The sequence below is a fragment of the Thunnus maccoyii genome, chromosome 2, assembly GCF_910596095.1.
Source record: "Thunnus maccoyii chromosome 2, fThuMac1.1, whole genome shotgun sequence".
Lineage (NCBI taxonomy): Eukaryota > Metazoa > Chordata > Actinopteri > Scombriformes > Scombridae > Thunnus > Thunnus maccoyii.
In genome coordinates, this window is record NC_056534.1 from 10,988,120 (window position 1) to 11,005,938 (window position 17,819).

Genomic DNA, 17,819 nt, shown 5'->3' on the forward strand with positions numbered 1-17,819 from the left:
GTCAGACACATAAGCAGCCAGTGCTAACTGACCTGTACTGTGGTGTCCAGTCAGTGATGTTGCTGTTGTTCAGAGTCCAGCGGTACTGCAGAGGCCAGCTGCCTCCAGCCAGGCAGGTCAGAACCAGTCTGTTTCCCTCCAACACTACCTGCCGCCCCAGTTCACCCCCTCGCAGGTAGGGAGCCACCTCTGACAGACAAAAAGAGACACAAAGGAAAATATGTTATTTTTGTTATTTGAAAAAGTCTGCATTTGTCATGCTTGAACAATAGAGCAAATGTCAGCTGTATTCATCCACAAAAAAATGAAAAAATAAATTCCATTCATGTTTTGTCCTTTATTTTATTGTACATAGATTCAGACTGGAATCTGCAAATTCTGTCATAATGTTGGCAGGTGCCATTTAGCAAATGTCAAGGCAGACATGAAAAACAATTTTCAAAATGACATCTGGCATCAAGGCAACAATGAAAAAGAAATGTTACTGCATCTGCTACCTTATTTATTTATTTATACTTCTTTTCTGCTCCTGCAGCCAAAACTGTGACCTTTTCACCTTTCTCACTCTCTGATGTATACCTTCATTAACTGAGAGTACTCCAGACAGGATGTGAGTGTGAGAGCGCACCAAAACCTGGGAGACATATCTACAGGATTTATCAGGATTCTCTCTCTGGAGAGGGATCCTCCGCTCCATTAGTGGGCTCTATCAAAGTATTGCTCTACTACTCCTCCTGCAGACTCTGGTCATAAAACCTGGAGACACATACTTTAAGATTCCCCCTTCAAAAATTTAGATTAAAGTCTCAATCTATTCTGAAAAGAATAACATCACCGTATTTGTGGAAATATAATCTTAATGTTCATTTTAAGATGTTTTTATTTTTGAATGGAGATTATGAGTTGATACCTACATACAAAACATTACTTTTGTTTCTTTCTCCAATACAGCCTCCTATGAGAGATATTCATGTCTCCGCCTAGTTACCACAGGTACAGTACAGTCAAGCACACCTGCCAAGCAGCTGCCCCACACTAAACTGATGAAACATCAGTCTCATGTTTTATCTGTCCATCATCTGTGATGTGAAAACATTAGATTCCCACACAGTCAGAGAAATAAAAAGTGTGTGTTCTGGTATTAGTTCAGTTATGAAATCCAAGCACATAGAGCACAGTTGCTCTACGTCACTTTGTCCTCCGTTTCCAGTTATGTATTTATGTATTTAACATGTATGTTAGGGTTAATACTCCTGTCAGTGCCCCTGACCTGCTGCACCGCAGCTGCCCACTGCTCCTAGTGTATAGGATGGGTCAAATGCAGAGGATAAATTTTGTTTCAACGTATGTATGTGAGTGCTGGGAAATGACAATAAAGAGGATCTTAATCTTAATGTAGTTAGGCCATTTAGAGACAAAAGTGTAAGTGTCAGCCTGTGCATAATGATGTGGCATCAACTGATGTATTGACTCAGTGATTTTTAGGGGGAAGCCCTACCTATTTCCAAGTCTTAATGTGTATTAATAGTCCAGAAAAGCATCAGTTTTATCACATTCACATGCTTGCTACTGCATCTTGACCACTTCTTCTGTCTGCATAGCACGTGTCAATCGAAGCACATCAAATGACAAGATGTTACACCAGTGTGACCTTTTAATCCGCAATGATTCTTCACCTCTGCTGTGTCTATATTAGGATGTTGTGTACTTACATGTTACTTGCATATATTATAGTGCTAGACTGGCATGTATCCAAGCACACAAGAGACTGTTCAATAATGTATTGTTTAGTACCATGACTGCATCTGTTGAATTCACTAGCCCTGCCTTGCTATCAGTATCAGAATCAGTAACAAGTACTAGGAATTGCAAGGTGCATGTGCTGAATGGTTCAGCTGCAGATGCTGTCTAAACAATACCATCCAGTCTTTAACTCTTGGATCAGGTGTTCAGACCTGGCTCACCACTTCACAGCATAGAGGCATCAAGGCTAAGAGCCTGTCCACAGCAACTAGCTGCAGGACCACAAAACAAAAATCAGCATCTGGGTGAGGGGTTGACAATGAGATTTATTCAACCCATCAACCCACACACACACACACACACACACACACACACACACACACACATACAGGCTGTGTTAGAGCGGGAAGGCTTATCTGCTTGCTACAGTATGTATGGACAGGTCCATAACTCTAAGGCAGAGTTTTACATTCTTTCTTTCTCTCTCTCTCTCTCCCTCCTGTCAACTCAATCTTCTTTCCTCTCTGCCGTTTCAACTTTCTCGGCTCTGTCTTTCCTGCAGCTCTCTCGCTTCCTTTCCATTGTCAGTTTCCTTCCTTCTTCCTTATTCCCGGTGGATGTCTCAGAGCCACCTTTTTCTCCCCTTTTCTTCTTCTACTTTCCACTGTTTCACCCTCTACCACTCTCCTTTAGATTGATAGCTGCCTGCTCCGTGCACAAGAGGGAAGTGTTCCATCTAAGATAGATTTATACACAAGCCTGTGTGTGTGTATGTGTGTGTGTGTGTGTGTGTGTGTGTGTGTGTGTGTGTGTTAGGATTTATTTGGAATATTCCCTCTCTACAGACGATGGCTAGCAATGCAGACTCCAATGTCATACTGCTGACCAGCACTATAACTCACCTCTGCCTGTGTGTGTGTGTGTGCATGCTTGAGTGTGTGTGAGAGAGAGAGCAGCAGAGATGCAGCTCTAACAGCTTACCAAATATGACCCTCAATTAGAAAGGCTGGGGTACGCACATACTGTACAAATAGAAAGATGTGGACGTTCTGCACCTGCTCCATCTATTCCACTTATCTACCACTTTCTTTATACTTCAAACCTTGTACAGCTACACGTTGTATCCGCCCCCCATTCCACTCCTCATGGCCCTTTAATCCCTTCCTTTTACTTTAAAGGGAGTCCATTAGGAAGATAGAGATAGAGGCCACTACAACTGAGAGAAGCAAGGTCAGCTAACAGCGTGTTTCACTCACTGATGTCGTCTGTCTCTCTTCCTCGTTGTCTGTCTCTCTGTCACTCAATGTCAACATGCCACTCTCTAACTCCCCCACAGTCTTCCCTTTTTCTGACCTGTCTTTCTTTCTCACAAGCTGTACTATATAACCACCTGTCTGTCTATCCCCTCTCTTTGTTCCTCCCTCCTTCTCTTGTTGCCCCTCGGTCCATCTCTGTCAAAGCGTGTGGCAGCTTAAGGTCTCCGTATTTTTGTGTCTTCGGAAGAAAATGCTGCCTAACAGAGAGATTGGCCTCCAAATGTGACAGGGGAGTCAAGAGGCAGACTTGTATGCATGCGCGCGCAAACACACACTTTTTCCTGCCACATGTGCGTGTCTCAGCTACCAGGCTGGTCTCATGAAGCTGCTTAGGCAGATTCTAGGGAGGAATTCAATTTGCCGGGGAGATGAGCAGTGTGATAGAGGGGAGAGGGAGGAGAGGAGGATGAAAGGACAAGAGCAGAAGAGCAGAGTTGCTGCTCCAAGGCTGGATAGTCCACCACAATCCTGCCCTCTCTCCTCTCTTCTTCTTCTCTCTACTTTTACAGAGGATGTACAGTATGTATGGTGGAAATTAGACTTGTCCTATAGAAATGGGATAGTAAAGATTATTATTCTTATATTGCTGCATTAAACATCCTTTAATTAATCCTAAATTTTACTACAACAGCTGTGGTGAGATGTGAGATCCTGACAGGTTAAGTCTTGATTAGTTGAAAGTTGAAAATTTGACCAGTTTGGCGTGGGTGGTCACAAAAACCAAAAACATTGTAGGTGGTCTAGTTTGCATTCAGATATGTAGAGGAAACCCTGTGGTGTAAATGGATTTCAGAGAACTGACATAAGACAGCGAGAGTGCAAGGGATGAAACTAAAGTTGAGCTGTGAATCTCATTCCAGCAGTGCCTGTTTAATTATTGGATATATATGTGTGTGTGTGTGCGTGTGTGTGTGTGTGTGTGCACATGTGTGTGTGTGTGGGCGTGTGTGTCTGTGTCTGTCTGTGTGTCAGGTCAGAATTAGGGTCACTCACTCCAGAAAAATCACTTTATCTTCATAGAGCTGAACCCCTACTGTGAGACAGGGCTGGGAGAACTGACTATAGTCTATGAATACTGATTTACTGATAGCCTGTCTCACTGCCTCTCTCTCGCTCTCTCTCTCTCACACGCACACTCTCTCACCCTTCACCCTGCCTTTTTGACGCATGAGGTTGAAGGAGAGAAAATAACTAAATCGGTCTATTTTATTACAAGTAATTTTTCTATGAATAAGCGGGTAAAAGTTGCATGGCTAAGCAGTTTTTTTCTTTTTCACGGTAACAGCAGTCTATGTGATTATAGGGTGCAAATGAGTTCTATTCCTTTTTAATCTAATAAGTCTGCCTGCACTTGTTTCAACAGGCATTTAAATACATTAAATTGGACGGACAGCATGGAGCACAAAAATGACATAAGCATGAATAAATGAATAAATAAATAAATTAATTAATTTTGTTTATGAAAAAGTACATAATTAAATTAATTTCTTGAATGTATTTCTACATTTACATACATCGACTTTTAAATAGGATATTTCTGTATTTCTTCTGTATTTATTTAAGCAAACAATTCTTATCAAATCTACATGCCACAAGCTAGCTGCTGTATTCGAACCCTCTGTTAACTACACACATAGACTGTATATAAAGATGGACAATGCATCAACGCATCATCATGTTTGTGGCATTTATGTATTACAGGAGCTGCCTAGTGCTTGTATGAAGGCATTTGCAAACAGACTCTACTTGACCGACAGCTTCCCGCTGCCTAGCCGAGTGAACCCAGGATTTGGGATGGAGGTAAACTAGCTGAAACCAGTAACTAGCAGCTACAGCTGTAACCATGGTTACATTTAAGTAATAACACTTTCAGAGTAACGCATGTCTGTAACACAGTAGCCTGGGAAGGTTGGTGTCGCATGCAATGTGAATTTGAATGTACAAGCCGGGATGTGTGTATGTGCTGGAAGCACAAGCGAATTGCGCTAGCTATTAGCATAAGTGATTTGCAGGCTAATATTAGCATCAGTGATTAGCATGTGATGTAATTGACAGTAATTCACTATCTAATGTCTGTTAACAAACAGCATTAGCAGCCATTTTGAGTCAGTTAAGTCCGTGACATGTTTAGTTTATGTACACCCACCACATTAGTTTGTTCAGTTGTGTTAATAGCATTTTACTGTGTCATGACACACTGCTGTCCCACGGGACCAGCAAACACAGCCAGCGCTGTGCTGTTGCTGATGAGGCAATAGATCCTCATGCAGAAGTGCCAGCTGTATTTCAAGGAGTACAAAAAATAAAGCAGGTCTTGTTTGATGAAATGAAAAAATGTTATGCACACAGCCTACTACATTGCAAAGGAGGAGCTACCCTTCTCTCAATTTCCTGTACTTCACGGGCTCATCAACAGGGCAGGTGGGAAAACTCTTGCTTGTGCACACAAAATGAACACAAATACCATAGCTGAACAATGTTTTGTTGTGTGCAGTACTCAGACAGTGTTAAGAGAATGATTTTGTTCTTTGCAGCTTCATTTTTAACATACATGATGTGGAGAGGGAAAAGGTCGTGGAGAAGCTGAGGAAAGCCAAGCATTTCTCCATTATGATTGATGGGGCAACTGATGCTGGCACCATTGAAAATGAAGCTATCTTTGTCTGCTTCATGGCAGACAATGAATGCTTTCCTCTCCATTCAGGATGTTAAGCAAGGAAATGCTTCTGGGATCCTGGATGCCATCTATGCAGGTAATGTGGAATGGTTGTAGGTTAACTGTGCACAAGTATTTTCACTGAAAATATCATTATGACATTGGACTGCACAAAGTAATTGATGAGAAGAATTGGTGACACTGATTCGGTTGCAACTCCCTTAAAGGGATAGTTTGGATTTTTTGAAGTGCCGTCAGAAAGCCCTTTCCTTTGGCACTACATTTTCTCAACCTTAGAACTTCCATATTGGTACGCATACCACGCACTCTATTACACCGCAGATCAGCTGTTTGGGTCAGAAAGTGCTGCTGCGGCATAATACTGAAATACAGTGTCCTCCTGAGTAGGGAGCGCGTTAACACAGAGGATGTCATATCCAAGTTTCCTGACTACAAGGTCTTTGCCCAGGGTTGAACAGCTGCTCCAATGAGGGACACGGTCTTAAATATCTTGAGGTCAGGTGTTAGTACTATTCTAAGAATTTGACACAAATCGTTTTGAATGACTGCTGTAGAAATTCCTTCTCAATAGCTTTCCCATATGTTACACATTCCCGGGAGCGGGGCAGTGTCAACAGTTTAAAGTATCCTAAAACAAGATAAGTAAAACATGCTGCCGTTCAGTAAGGTTGCTCTCATCAGAATGAGAGATCAAGGCAGCTCGCCTTAATGGAAATCCACAGTTCAGACATCACATAAGGTCTCACACCTGATTCAGAAAGGTGAAATGCTGCTATCAACACCAGGGTAAAACCTATGCCAAATCAAATATGCGGATCATAAATTGGATTTCCAGTGGCCGAAGCCTGGGTTACCAACAGCCACCACTGGTAATGTTGACCAGCAAGGTCCCAGTGGAAACTATGTTACTGTTGGGTGAAGGAGAAGGGGAGGGGGGAAGGCATGTCAGGAGGCAGCGGGAGAGGAGGAAGGGTAGGACTGTGGAGGTGAGAGTCGGAACTTTGAATGTCGGCACTATGACTAGTAAAGGGAGAAAGTTGGTTGCTGTGATGGAGAGCAGGAAGTAGATATACTGTGTGTGCAAGAGACCAGGTGGAATGGGAGTAAGGCCAGGAGCATTGGCGATGGGTTCAAACTGGATGTGGATGGGAGGAGAAATGGGGTAGGACATAATCTTAAGGAATATTATGTCAAGAGTGTGTTTGAGGTGAAGAGAATGTTGGACAGAGTGATGAGTATGAAGCTGGAAATTGCAGGTGTGATGATGAATGTTGTCAGCGCATATGCCCAGCAAGTTGAGTGTGAGATGGAAGAGAAAGAAGAATTCTGGAGTGAGTTGGATGAGTTGTGGAGAGTGTACCCAAGGAGGAGAGGGTGATTATTGGAATGGGCTTCAATGGGCATGTTGGTGAAGGGAACAGAGGTGATGAGGAGTTGAAGAGCAGGTGTGGTGTCAAGGAAAGGGATGTGGAAGGACAAATGGTGGTGGATGTTGTGAAAAGGATGGAAATGGCTGTGGTGAATATGTAATTCAAGAAGAGGTAGGAGCACAGGGGCGGCTGTGGCTCAGGAGGTGGAACGGGTTGTCCGCTAATCGGAAGATTGGTGGTTCGATTCCAGGCTCCTCCAGTCCACATGTACAGTCCATTTACCATTTACAGGGTGGTGTATAGGAGTGGATGAAGATGCACATAGGTGGTCTATGTCTAATGCAGGAGGTGCAATCTGAAAGAGATTGGAGACTGCAAGGTGGTGGTGGGAGAGAATGTAGCTAGGCAGAATTGGATGGTGGTCTGTAGGATGACTTTGGAGACCAAGAAGAGGAAGAGAATGAAGGCAGAGCCAAAGATCAAATGGTGGAACTTGAAGAAGGAAGACTGTGTGGGGTTCAGGGAGGAGTTAAGACAGGTGCTGGGTGGTAATGAAGAGTTGCCAGATGGCTGGGAAGTGCTGGGAACTACTGCAGAAGTGGCAAGGGAGACAGCTAGGAAGGTATTTGGTGTGTCACCTGGACAGAGGAAGGAAGACAAGGAGACTTGGTGGTGGGATGAGGACGTACAGGAAAGTATACAGAGGAAGAGGTTGGCGAAGAAGTGGGATAGCCAGAGAGATGAAGAAAGTAGACAGGAGTACAAGGAGAAGAGAGTAAAGTGAGGGTGAAAAAGAGAAAGCAGGCGATGGAGAAGAGTGTCGGGGGTGATCTGTGACAGGAGGGTACCAGTAAGAGTGAAAGTGAAGGTTTATAAGAGGGTAGTGAGACCGGCTATGTTGTATGGTTTGGAGGCAGTGGCACTGACGAAAAGACAGGAGGCACAGCTGGAGGTGATAGAGTTGAATATGCTAAGATTTTCATTGGGAGTGATGAGGGTGGACAGGATTAGGAATGAGTATATTAGAGGGACAGCTCAGGTTGGATGGTTTGGAGGCAACGTGCGGAGCAGAGATGCTGGTTATATTGGGAGAAGGATGGTGAAGATGGAGCTGCCAGACAAGAGGAAAAGGGGAAGGCCAAAGAGGAGGTTTATGGATATGATGAGGGAAGACATGCAGGTAGTTGGCACGACAGAGGAAGATACAGAGGACAGGAAGAGATGGAAATTAATGATCTGCTGTGGCGACCCCTAACGGGAACAGCTGAAAGCAGAAGAAGATTCTTATCTTTTCAGAGGAGAGATGTGAAAGGTTCGGGAGTTTGGTGACACTCCTGAAAGTGTACTTGGTCCTGCCAGTCAGTACAGCTGTGTGTGAGAGAGGGTTCTCAACAATGAACACATCAAGTCTGACTGAAGGACCAGCCTCAGCTCAGTCCAGCTTCAGAGGTTGCTTTTTCTCTCTGTGGAGGGCCAACAGTTGCAAGACTTTGATGCTAGATTGTGGGTTGAGAGGTGCAGCGTCACCATTATGACACAGAGGAAGCAGATGAATAGCATTCCAGATGCATCCCAACAGTAGCCGAATGCGTTCAATGACAACTGCAGATGCCCTGAAGGTTTCACTCAGTTTGACCCAGAGGAAGTTTGCACATTTATGTTGGCTACCCTGTTTAAAGCCCCTATATGCAGGCTTATCTTAACATTCAGTGGTATCACTCTGCATTGCCTGTTGTTATATACAATCTAAATAAATATGAAAATGATTTGTTGAGGTGACAACATTGCATATAGCCACTTTAATAAAATTCACAACTTATGTGTTGACACTTGATGCCTTCAACTGTTTGTTCGTCTGAATTCTGCATTCACAAACAAAATGGAAAAAGTAAATTATTGTCATTTTAACCCAGACAAGTGACTTTTGTGCCTGGACAAGTGAAAGGTAAACATGGTTGCAGAGAACCTAAACACATATTATTTGTAACGGTTTACTGAAAATTATATAATGCTGTTTGTTTTACCAAGTCTCCACATCAACCAAAAATGTAATAATAATCCATGATGACTAGTCTACTGGCCTTGTATTACATTGGCTTTAATGTTGTTACTGTACATTACATTCAGACAATTAGATGTGTAATATGGGGTTAACTTTTCACATTAATACTGAGAAAAAGAAGAGAGGAATCACAGCCAGGTCTGTTCAGGTAACAAGTACATCAATAAAACATAAATGTTTATGATTTCTGTGAATGTTCAAACTGTCAATCTCTCATTTTTTTCAAAGACTGGCATAGCGGACAAGAACAGTAGAGGGTCCGCTATCTAGGCTGGAGGTGCTGGAGGTGGCACAGGCTGCTTCTGTAAATACAATACAATCACATGTGTAAATTAATACTATATATTGATCAGTTTGAGCTCAATGTAAGTATATGTGACCACTGAAATACAAAAGATAACTAACTTTCCTCCTTTATACTGTATGATTATTATTGTCACAATAAACTTAACTACAGTTCAGAAAATTATTGTTCTTCACGCTGAGCAGATGCTTCATCGCTGTCTGTCCTTTGTCTAGTTTATGTGTTAATTACAAAGCCTTTCAAAAACTATGGCTGGCTGATAATTGTAATATTTATTTAAAATATGACTTTGTGGGTTAAAAACTTATTAGGTACAGTCTTGCCAGCTCAAAATCTAATTTATAAACAACTGTTGCCCCACCAGGCTGTGAGTTTTAGAGTAGGCTAAGGTTTGCTAGCCAGCTAACACAGGTTAGTATTTGTAAGAACAGTCAACGGCAGCTCCACGCCAGTTTAAAAATGCTGGTAGTGAATCACAAATGAAGACGTATATTAGAAATCTCAGAAGGCAGCAGTAGTACAGTCAAAACGATCACTGCTCTGTAACCAATCCGGCTTTAGACTCAGTTTAGGACCTCCTACCTTATTTACATAGAGACACAGAAATACAGAAATAAATAAATGAAGAAATGTAGAAATACATAAATAAATAAATGTAGAAAGGTAGAAATGCATAAATGAATAAATGTAGAAATACAGAAATAAAAAAACATGAATAAATGTAGAAATACAAAAATAAATAAATAAGTGTAGAAATGCATAAATAAATAAATGAATAAATGTAGTAATACAGAAATAAATAAATGCAAAAATACAGAAATAGCCTAAATAAAAGATGATTCATGAAAATATAGAAAAGAAATCCAATTTATCCAATTTAATTACGTCCTTTTACATTACCAAAAATCTATTTATTTTTTTATTTATTTATGTATTTCTGTATGTATATATGTATTTATTTACTCATGCTTATTTCATTTTGTGTGCACCATAATACACTGTGTGAGGGGAAAGGAAGAATTATGAGTTGATTTTTTGGCGTGTTGCTACCAGTCAGAAAAAGATGGAAGAAAAAATGGCTAATTAATTGAACAATATGAAGTGGAGGACTGAGAAATTAGATTTAATTTCCTTCATCGAAAAGTTCAGTAAAGTCTGGTGAAAACATTCTGTGTATTTGAATTTTGCACCTAAAGTTGTCACTAATACTATTGGTGCATACAGTCGCATACAAGATCACATAGAGTTCTACGCCACAGAGATAAATACAGAGAACACACTGAACCACAGGTAGAAATCAGAGTCACATCGCTCAAACACAGATTCTGTTGTGGTCTTGTATTTTTAAAAAAACAAAAAACATCAACCAAAAAACGGCTTATCTTGCTAATTTATCTTGCAGTTTGCACAGAAAAGAGAAAGAAACTTCTAGGCTGTAAACTCTGCAGAAAGAGCTGGAGGTGAGTGAATTTCATAGGAATGAGGTGAATTTCAGGTGAGCTGCTGCTCTGACCTGAAAGCAGATGAACTGAGATATAAAATTAATTCTCCCTCATGGTCCATCGCACTTTTTTACTGTTTGGTCGCTGTTTTCTGCCATTTCTTCTCCTCCAGCTTTTTTATGTCAACTGTCCCAATTTGAGTTCGTGAAAAAAACAAACATATATTAGATCATCTTAATGAGAACAATGGACAGCAACTGGTTCAAAAGGCAAATGATTAGAATCATTAAACATCGGGCACTTTCAATCAGTAGTTTGACATTTTGGGAATATGCTTATTCACCATCTTGCTGAGGGCTAATGAGAAGATCGATACCACTATCTGTCTGTTAAATATGAAGCTACAGCCATGAGACAGTTAGCTTTGCACATGTCCTTACCTTTGGACAGAGCCAGGTTAGCTGTTTCCCCTTGCATGCAGGCTTTGTACTGTCTCCTGGCTGTAGCGTCATATATATTGGGAAGTAGTGGAGAGTGGAGAGAATAGGTGTATTTCTTAAAATGTTGTACTATTCTTTAAGATGTAACCCCCCCCCCCCCCCCCCCCAACTCTCAACAGCAACTGGAGGATACTCTGACATTATCAGTCCAACTAAGTCTTATCAGTTGTTACAGTAATCGGACAACAATTGTAATGAGTGCCCCTGCATTAAGTAAACACAACTTATCTCTAATCCTCTCTCCCTCTGTGTTGCTCTCTTTCACACACATCCATTAGAGGTCTAACTGAGGGAATCTGAACAAAGAAAATGACAGTTAAGCTGAAAACACCTGCTACCTTTGATGATGATGAAATCAAAGTGGTCCGGCACTAGGCCACAGCTCCCCCACTGATCCCAATAGGACTCAGCTGAACTGTAAGATAGTGAGTCCATGGGGAGCTGGACTGCCATGGACAGGAAGTAAAACTACTGAACAGAAAACAGCAGAGAAGCCTGCACAAGGGAACAAAATGTTTCCTGCTGTTGTTAGATGAAGCAGAATAGTGGGTGAGGCAGAACTTCAATCATCAGTTAAACTCATGGTTTTACCAACAGTGCCTGTTTTAATTGACTTCTACATGTAAGAATGCATTGAAGACCGGATGACATGCTTCTACCTTCCCTTCCTGCTTGGACAACCAATCACAGCTCCTTCCTTGCCTGCTCCAATCATGGTTTCCACGTGCTTTGACTGACAGCTGTCTTTAAAGAGGTGACAGATGACTGACTGATCCTGATGTGCTGATCGGCAGATGTCAGACCAGACGACGTGTTGCCAACACTATCGCACATGCACACACACATAGTCAAACGCATGCACACACAAATACATAAAGGCGGTGGTGAATAGTCAAGGCTCGAGTACTGGGTTCAAAGTCTACCTGCTCGACTTTGCTTGTGCGTGTGTTCGCTTTTTTTATGTCAAGGAGAGTGATAGTATATCGTATTGAGAGTTATAGTCGATTCTTTAACAACTGCTATACGACAAAGTCTGTCAAGGAGAGAGACACATCCAGAAAACTGGTTGAGCTCCAATTACTGCTTTTTCAGTCTGGAGTCACATTAACATTCGTTTTTTGCTTGACGGAGGTACAGGAGCAGGTGAAAGGAAAGAAATGTGCACAATTAATACTTAATCATATTGACTTGGGCCATTTGCCAACTTGGCCCGTGCTCATTTAGTGACTGGCCAGTGTGTAATTCTCTCTATCATAAGCAAGACTGTCGTTTTAACCAAAACTGTGAATGTACAGTCATTTTAAAATGTCAATTTATTGCTTTCTCTGGCATTTAATAATGTCACTGTAACTATGTGCGCATATGTGTGTGCTGGACATCTAGTTGAAATATCAGTTTTTAGTACATTGTACTATAAGAAAGACTCGTATTTTATGTACAAAAACCTGCTTTTGCTGGAGGACAGCACATTATGTCACTGGGGGGAGGGGGGCGGTGAATGCAGGTCTATGATTGGGGGAGATAAAGGGGGTAATAACTGGGGCAGAAGAGTATAGAGATGGAGGAATGATATGGAGGATGGGGTAAGATCCGAGGGTTTTTTTTGAGTAATCAGGTGGAAGAGACTGTGATCAGTGACATTTAAGAGGTGGGCCACACCGCAGGGCACATCTGCTACGACGCACGCACACACACTGAAACGCACACGCAAACAACTGTCAGCTCCTATCTCCTGATGAGCGGACAGGCAGACAGGAGGAGAGAGGAGGTGAATGGGAGAGTAGGGAGGGAGTGAAATAAATACCTCCCGCTGAGATGGCAGCCTCCTCTCTCTGAAGAAAGTTGTGTACACAAGCAACTGTGAAAACACCTCAATAGTTTTGAATGACACACACAAACACACGCAGACATTAATTATCCCTCTGTTTTACTCTTCATTTTATCCCCCAGACTCCCCCTTCCTCCACAGTATCTCTTCCTGAGCATTTTACTTCCCCTCATTAAAAGTCTTTCTGCAGGTAGAAAACAAATTATTACACATAAATATAAATCAAATATATAAAATCCAATGAGTCTTGATTTCATGATCTGAAAAAGGACAACACAGGCAGGAGAGGACACTGTTGGGTGGTGGTTGGGGGGCAATACCAGTTTGCTCCTGAACCTGTCAGACATGATCATCGCATCACCTTCACATTATAGCCGCGAGCTTCTCACACACACACACACGCGCGCACGCACGCACACACACACACACACACACACGCACACTCGACCCAGATCCACACTGATACTGAGAGATTTCCCAAACACGACTGCATTCAGACATGTGATAGTGTGACAATGTGGCTCCAGGCTGCGGCTCACTCAGCACACTTACCACACATACATTTGGACACCCACATGCGTAGACACCTGTACATGCATAATGAGAGACAGATTTAGAAAGTAATGTGTGATCTTCTGAAGGGACCTCAGGTTATGGACCTCCTTCTGTTCTCTGGCTTTCACACTGTCTGCCAGCCAGTGTTTTTAATTGTCCTATTGTTTTTCTATCCTTATCTCCGCTCACCTCAAAGTCCTCAGCATTTTAAGCATGCTGCTCTCTTTCCTTCCCGTTTTGCTAAATTTTTGTCTGCCTCTTCTCTGCTAAAGTGCAGGTGCTCTCTTGTGTGTGTACGTGAAGTGCATGTGCCCAGGCACCCTCCATCCAACTGTCTATGCTAGCCATCATTCCCTCTGACAGCTGCCACTGTTAGTGACCTTGGGCATTGTGGTCTACGAGGTTTTGAAGTGATTGACGAATCGTATCCTTTCATTCATTATTGAAGGCGGAGATCAAAACCGCGGCACCCGGGATATGACCGTGGCAGCCCAGTCAGACAGAGGTAAAAAGGGGAGGGAGCAGGAGGAGGACATGGGAGAGGGAGAAGGTCATCTGAGCAAAGAAGTGGAGGTGAGAAGTAACAGCTGAAATACACCACACGGATGTGACGCATCATGTAGGCGGGGCGGAGCAGGGTTTTCTAATCAAGTCAAGTCAATTTTATTTATATAGCACCAAATCACAACAGAGCTTATCTCAAGGCACTTTTCACATGGACCAGGTCTAGACCGTACTCTTTAATTTACAGACTCCACTAGGGATGGAAATTGATAAGATTTTATTGATACCAATGCCATTATCAATTCTGCTTATCCGTCCAATTCTTTATCAATTCCCTTATCAATTCCTGCTCAATGTTTTGTGAGGAAAATAATAGGCCTACACAGGTTTTCAGTATCAAGGCAACTGTTTTATTATCTCCACTGTTTATCAATGACCTTGCATGCTGATGAATATATGAAACATAACTGGTAGATAAGATAAATGGTCCGCAGCCAAAAGTTAACTGCATTAATTAATGCATTAATTAATTTGAAAGCATCTTACAGTTTCCTGCCTGTATGAGAATAACAAAATGAGGGGGAGGAGGAGTGCTCCGCTGTGTTATTAACGTTAATGTTATGTCTCCAGCAGTGGAGAGCAGCCTCTCTGCTGCACCATTAGCTCCAGGGAAAAGCATTGTTGTCCAAGATGCTGAATGGGCGCGGGTTTTTTGAGGTGAAACAGACTGAACACCAAGTTATTTTCTTCTCATTTTCTATTCTCCTTTCATTTTCTCACCTAAGATTTGGTTTAAGTTGTTAAATGCTGCAGTGTGTGTTGGTCAGCTGGTCTCATTTTACTTGTTAATACTGGAGTTCGCAGCTCTGCTAACATTAGTCTCTGCATGACAGCGTAGAAAGTTTACAATATACTTCACATTTTTTCACTGATATCTGATATGCCGATATTTTCCATCTCATTTTTGCCGACACTCTGAAGCAGAAGGTGGTGGTAATGCATCTAATAGGCTGGCTGCCAACCGCCATTATAAACCAAACAGAAGAAGAAGAAGAAGTTTCAGCTGAGGTGTTTCCTATCTGTGCAGCTGAACACAGCAGCTCCTCCACGGACTACTTCACCCTGACCGTCCCAGTGCTTCCTCCGCAGGCTCCACTTCCACACGCAGCATCCCAGATAATCCCGGCTCACCATGTGGATCCAACCGGAGCACCGAGCCCCAGTTTGTTATTCAGGTTCAAATAGGAAGAAGCAGCAGGTCTGTCGGGCAGCTGAGTGAAGCGAAGCCAGTGGAGGAAGCACCGGGACCGTCACGGTGAAACAGTTGACAGAGGGAAGCGCATCCAGGCGGCGGAGGAGAAGGCAACAAATCAGCCTGTCGTATCAGCAGAAATATTAATTTCAGGCCAATGCCAATATTCCATTTTAAAGCCTTCATCGGCCGATTACGATGACGTACCAATATTATTGTGCATCCCTAGTAATAGGGTACCACAAGCTCTTTATGATATGATGGTGTCTGAACATTAAGGCTTTGTAGGTGAGGGGAAGGATTTTAAATTCTATTCTGGATTTTACAGGAAGCCAATGCAGAGAGGCTAAAATGGGAGAAATATGATCTCTTTTTCTAGTTTTTGTCAGTACACGTGCAGCTGCATTCTGGACCAGCTGGAGAGTTTTTAGGGACTTGTTGGGGCAGCCTGATAATGAGGAATTGCAGTAATACAGCCTAGAAGTGATGCGTAGACTAGTTTTTTTGCATCTTTTTGAAGCAGGATGTGCCTCATTTTTGCAATATTACATAAGTGAAAAAAGGCGGTCCTTGAAATTTGTTTTATGTGGGAGTTAAAGGACATATCCTGATCAAAGATAACTCCTAGATTCCTTACAGTGGTGCTGGAGGCCAGGGCAATGCCATCTAGAGTAGTTATATCATTAGATAATGTGTTTCTAAGGTGTTTAAGGCCAAGCACAATAACTTCAGTTTTGTTTGAGTTTAGCAGCAGAAAATTGCAGGTTACTCGGGTCTTTATGTCCTTGAGGCATGCTTACAGTTTAGTTAACTGATTGGTTTCATCTGGCTTCATTTAAATATAATTGGGTATCATCTGCATAACAATGAAATTCTAAAGAGTGTTTCCAAAGAATATTACCTAAAGGAAGCATATATAAGGTGAATAGTATTGGTCCAAGCACAGAACCTTATGGAATTCCATATCTAACTTTTGCGTGCATGGATGATTCATCGTTAATGTGTACAAACTGAAATCAATCAGATAAATAGGACTTAAACCAGCTTAAGGCAGTTCCTTTAACGCCACTTAAATGTTCCAGTCTCTGTAACAGAATGTGATGGTCAATGGTGTCAAATGCAGCACTAAGATCTAACAAGACAAGTGCAGAGAGAAGAGGTTTAATTGCAGCTACTTTAAAAGACTGTGGTACATAGCCTGTTACTAAAGACAGATGGATCACATCTAGTGAAGAAGTGCTAAATACAGCTAAGACTAAGCAGCCTAGTTGGGATGGGGTCTAAGAGACAATTGATGGTTTAGATGAAGAAATCGTTTAAGTTAGTTCAGGAAGGTCTATTTGAAAAGTCTAATAACACATCAGGTTTTACAGATGTTTCTGTAGGTTCCTGTGTTTGAGGGTATATCGTTGTTGTTTGAGGGCAGGAGGTGATGTATTTTGTCTCTAACAGCCGGAATTTTATCATTAAAGAAGCTCATGAAGTCGTTACTTCTGAGAGCTATAGGAATACATGGATCAATAGAGTTATGACTCTGTCAGCCTGGACAAAGTACTGTAAAGAAACCTAGGGCTGTTTTTATTCTCCTCTATTAATAGGAAACTCTAGCATTACAGAGGGTCTTCTTATATGTTTTAAGACTATATTGCCAAACTAAGCGATATTGTTCCAGTTTGGTGGAACACAATATCCTTTCAACTTTTCACAATGTTTGCTTTAATTTACGTGTTTTGGGACTTTTACCATAGAGCTGACCTCTTTTGTTTTATTATCTTCTTTTTCAAAGGGGTGATGAAGTCGAGTGTCATTTGCAGTGAGCCTGCAGCACTATCAACAAGATGATCAATTTGGGAGACTAAAGTTAGCATAAGGGTCTTCTGTTGTATTGAGACATGGCATTGAATTCAATAATCCAGTCCAACTTGCAGTAACAAAGTGAGAATTTGACTTTTATTAGACTGATAAACTTAAAATGCACGGCTCATTTAAACCTCTGCCAGCCATTCACACCAAGATGTCACATGAGAGTCGCTGAGGTCACATGTGAGTGGTTAAGTTCACATCACCTGGGGAAGAGACATCATATTCAGAGGGTGTCTCACCTTTGGGGCATTCTGAACAGGTAGCCTAAATATTTTAGGCTATCAGCTGCTTACAATGCCATCCTCACAACTAGGCGGTTTCACACCAATTCTGAATATAATTCATGTGACTTTAATGACTCTCACGTGACTACCAAGTGACCTTAATGAATCATATCTGACCT

At 41.9% G+C, this 17,819-nt stretch overlaps 1 protein-coding gene across 2 annotated transcripts in view; it reads right to left on the minus strand.

The window, feature by feature from the left end:
- Positions 1-17,819, minus strand: part of LOC121887175 (protein sidekick-1-like) — a 248,567-nt gene that overhangs the window by 146,179 nt on the left and 84,569 nt on the right. For both annotated transcript variants that reach the window (XM_042397800.1, XM_042397809.1), the window contains exon 3: positions 33-189. In XM_042397800.1, the coding sequence (XP_042253734.1) occupies positions 33-189 (157 nt within the window). The remainder of the gene's footprint in view (positions 1-32; positions 190-17,819) is intronic.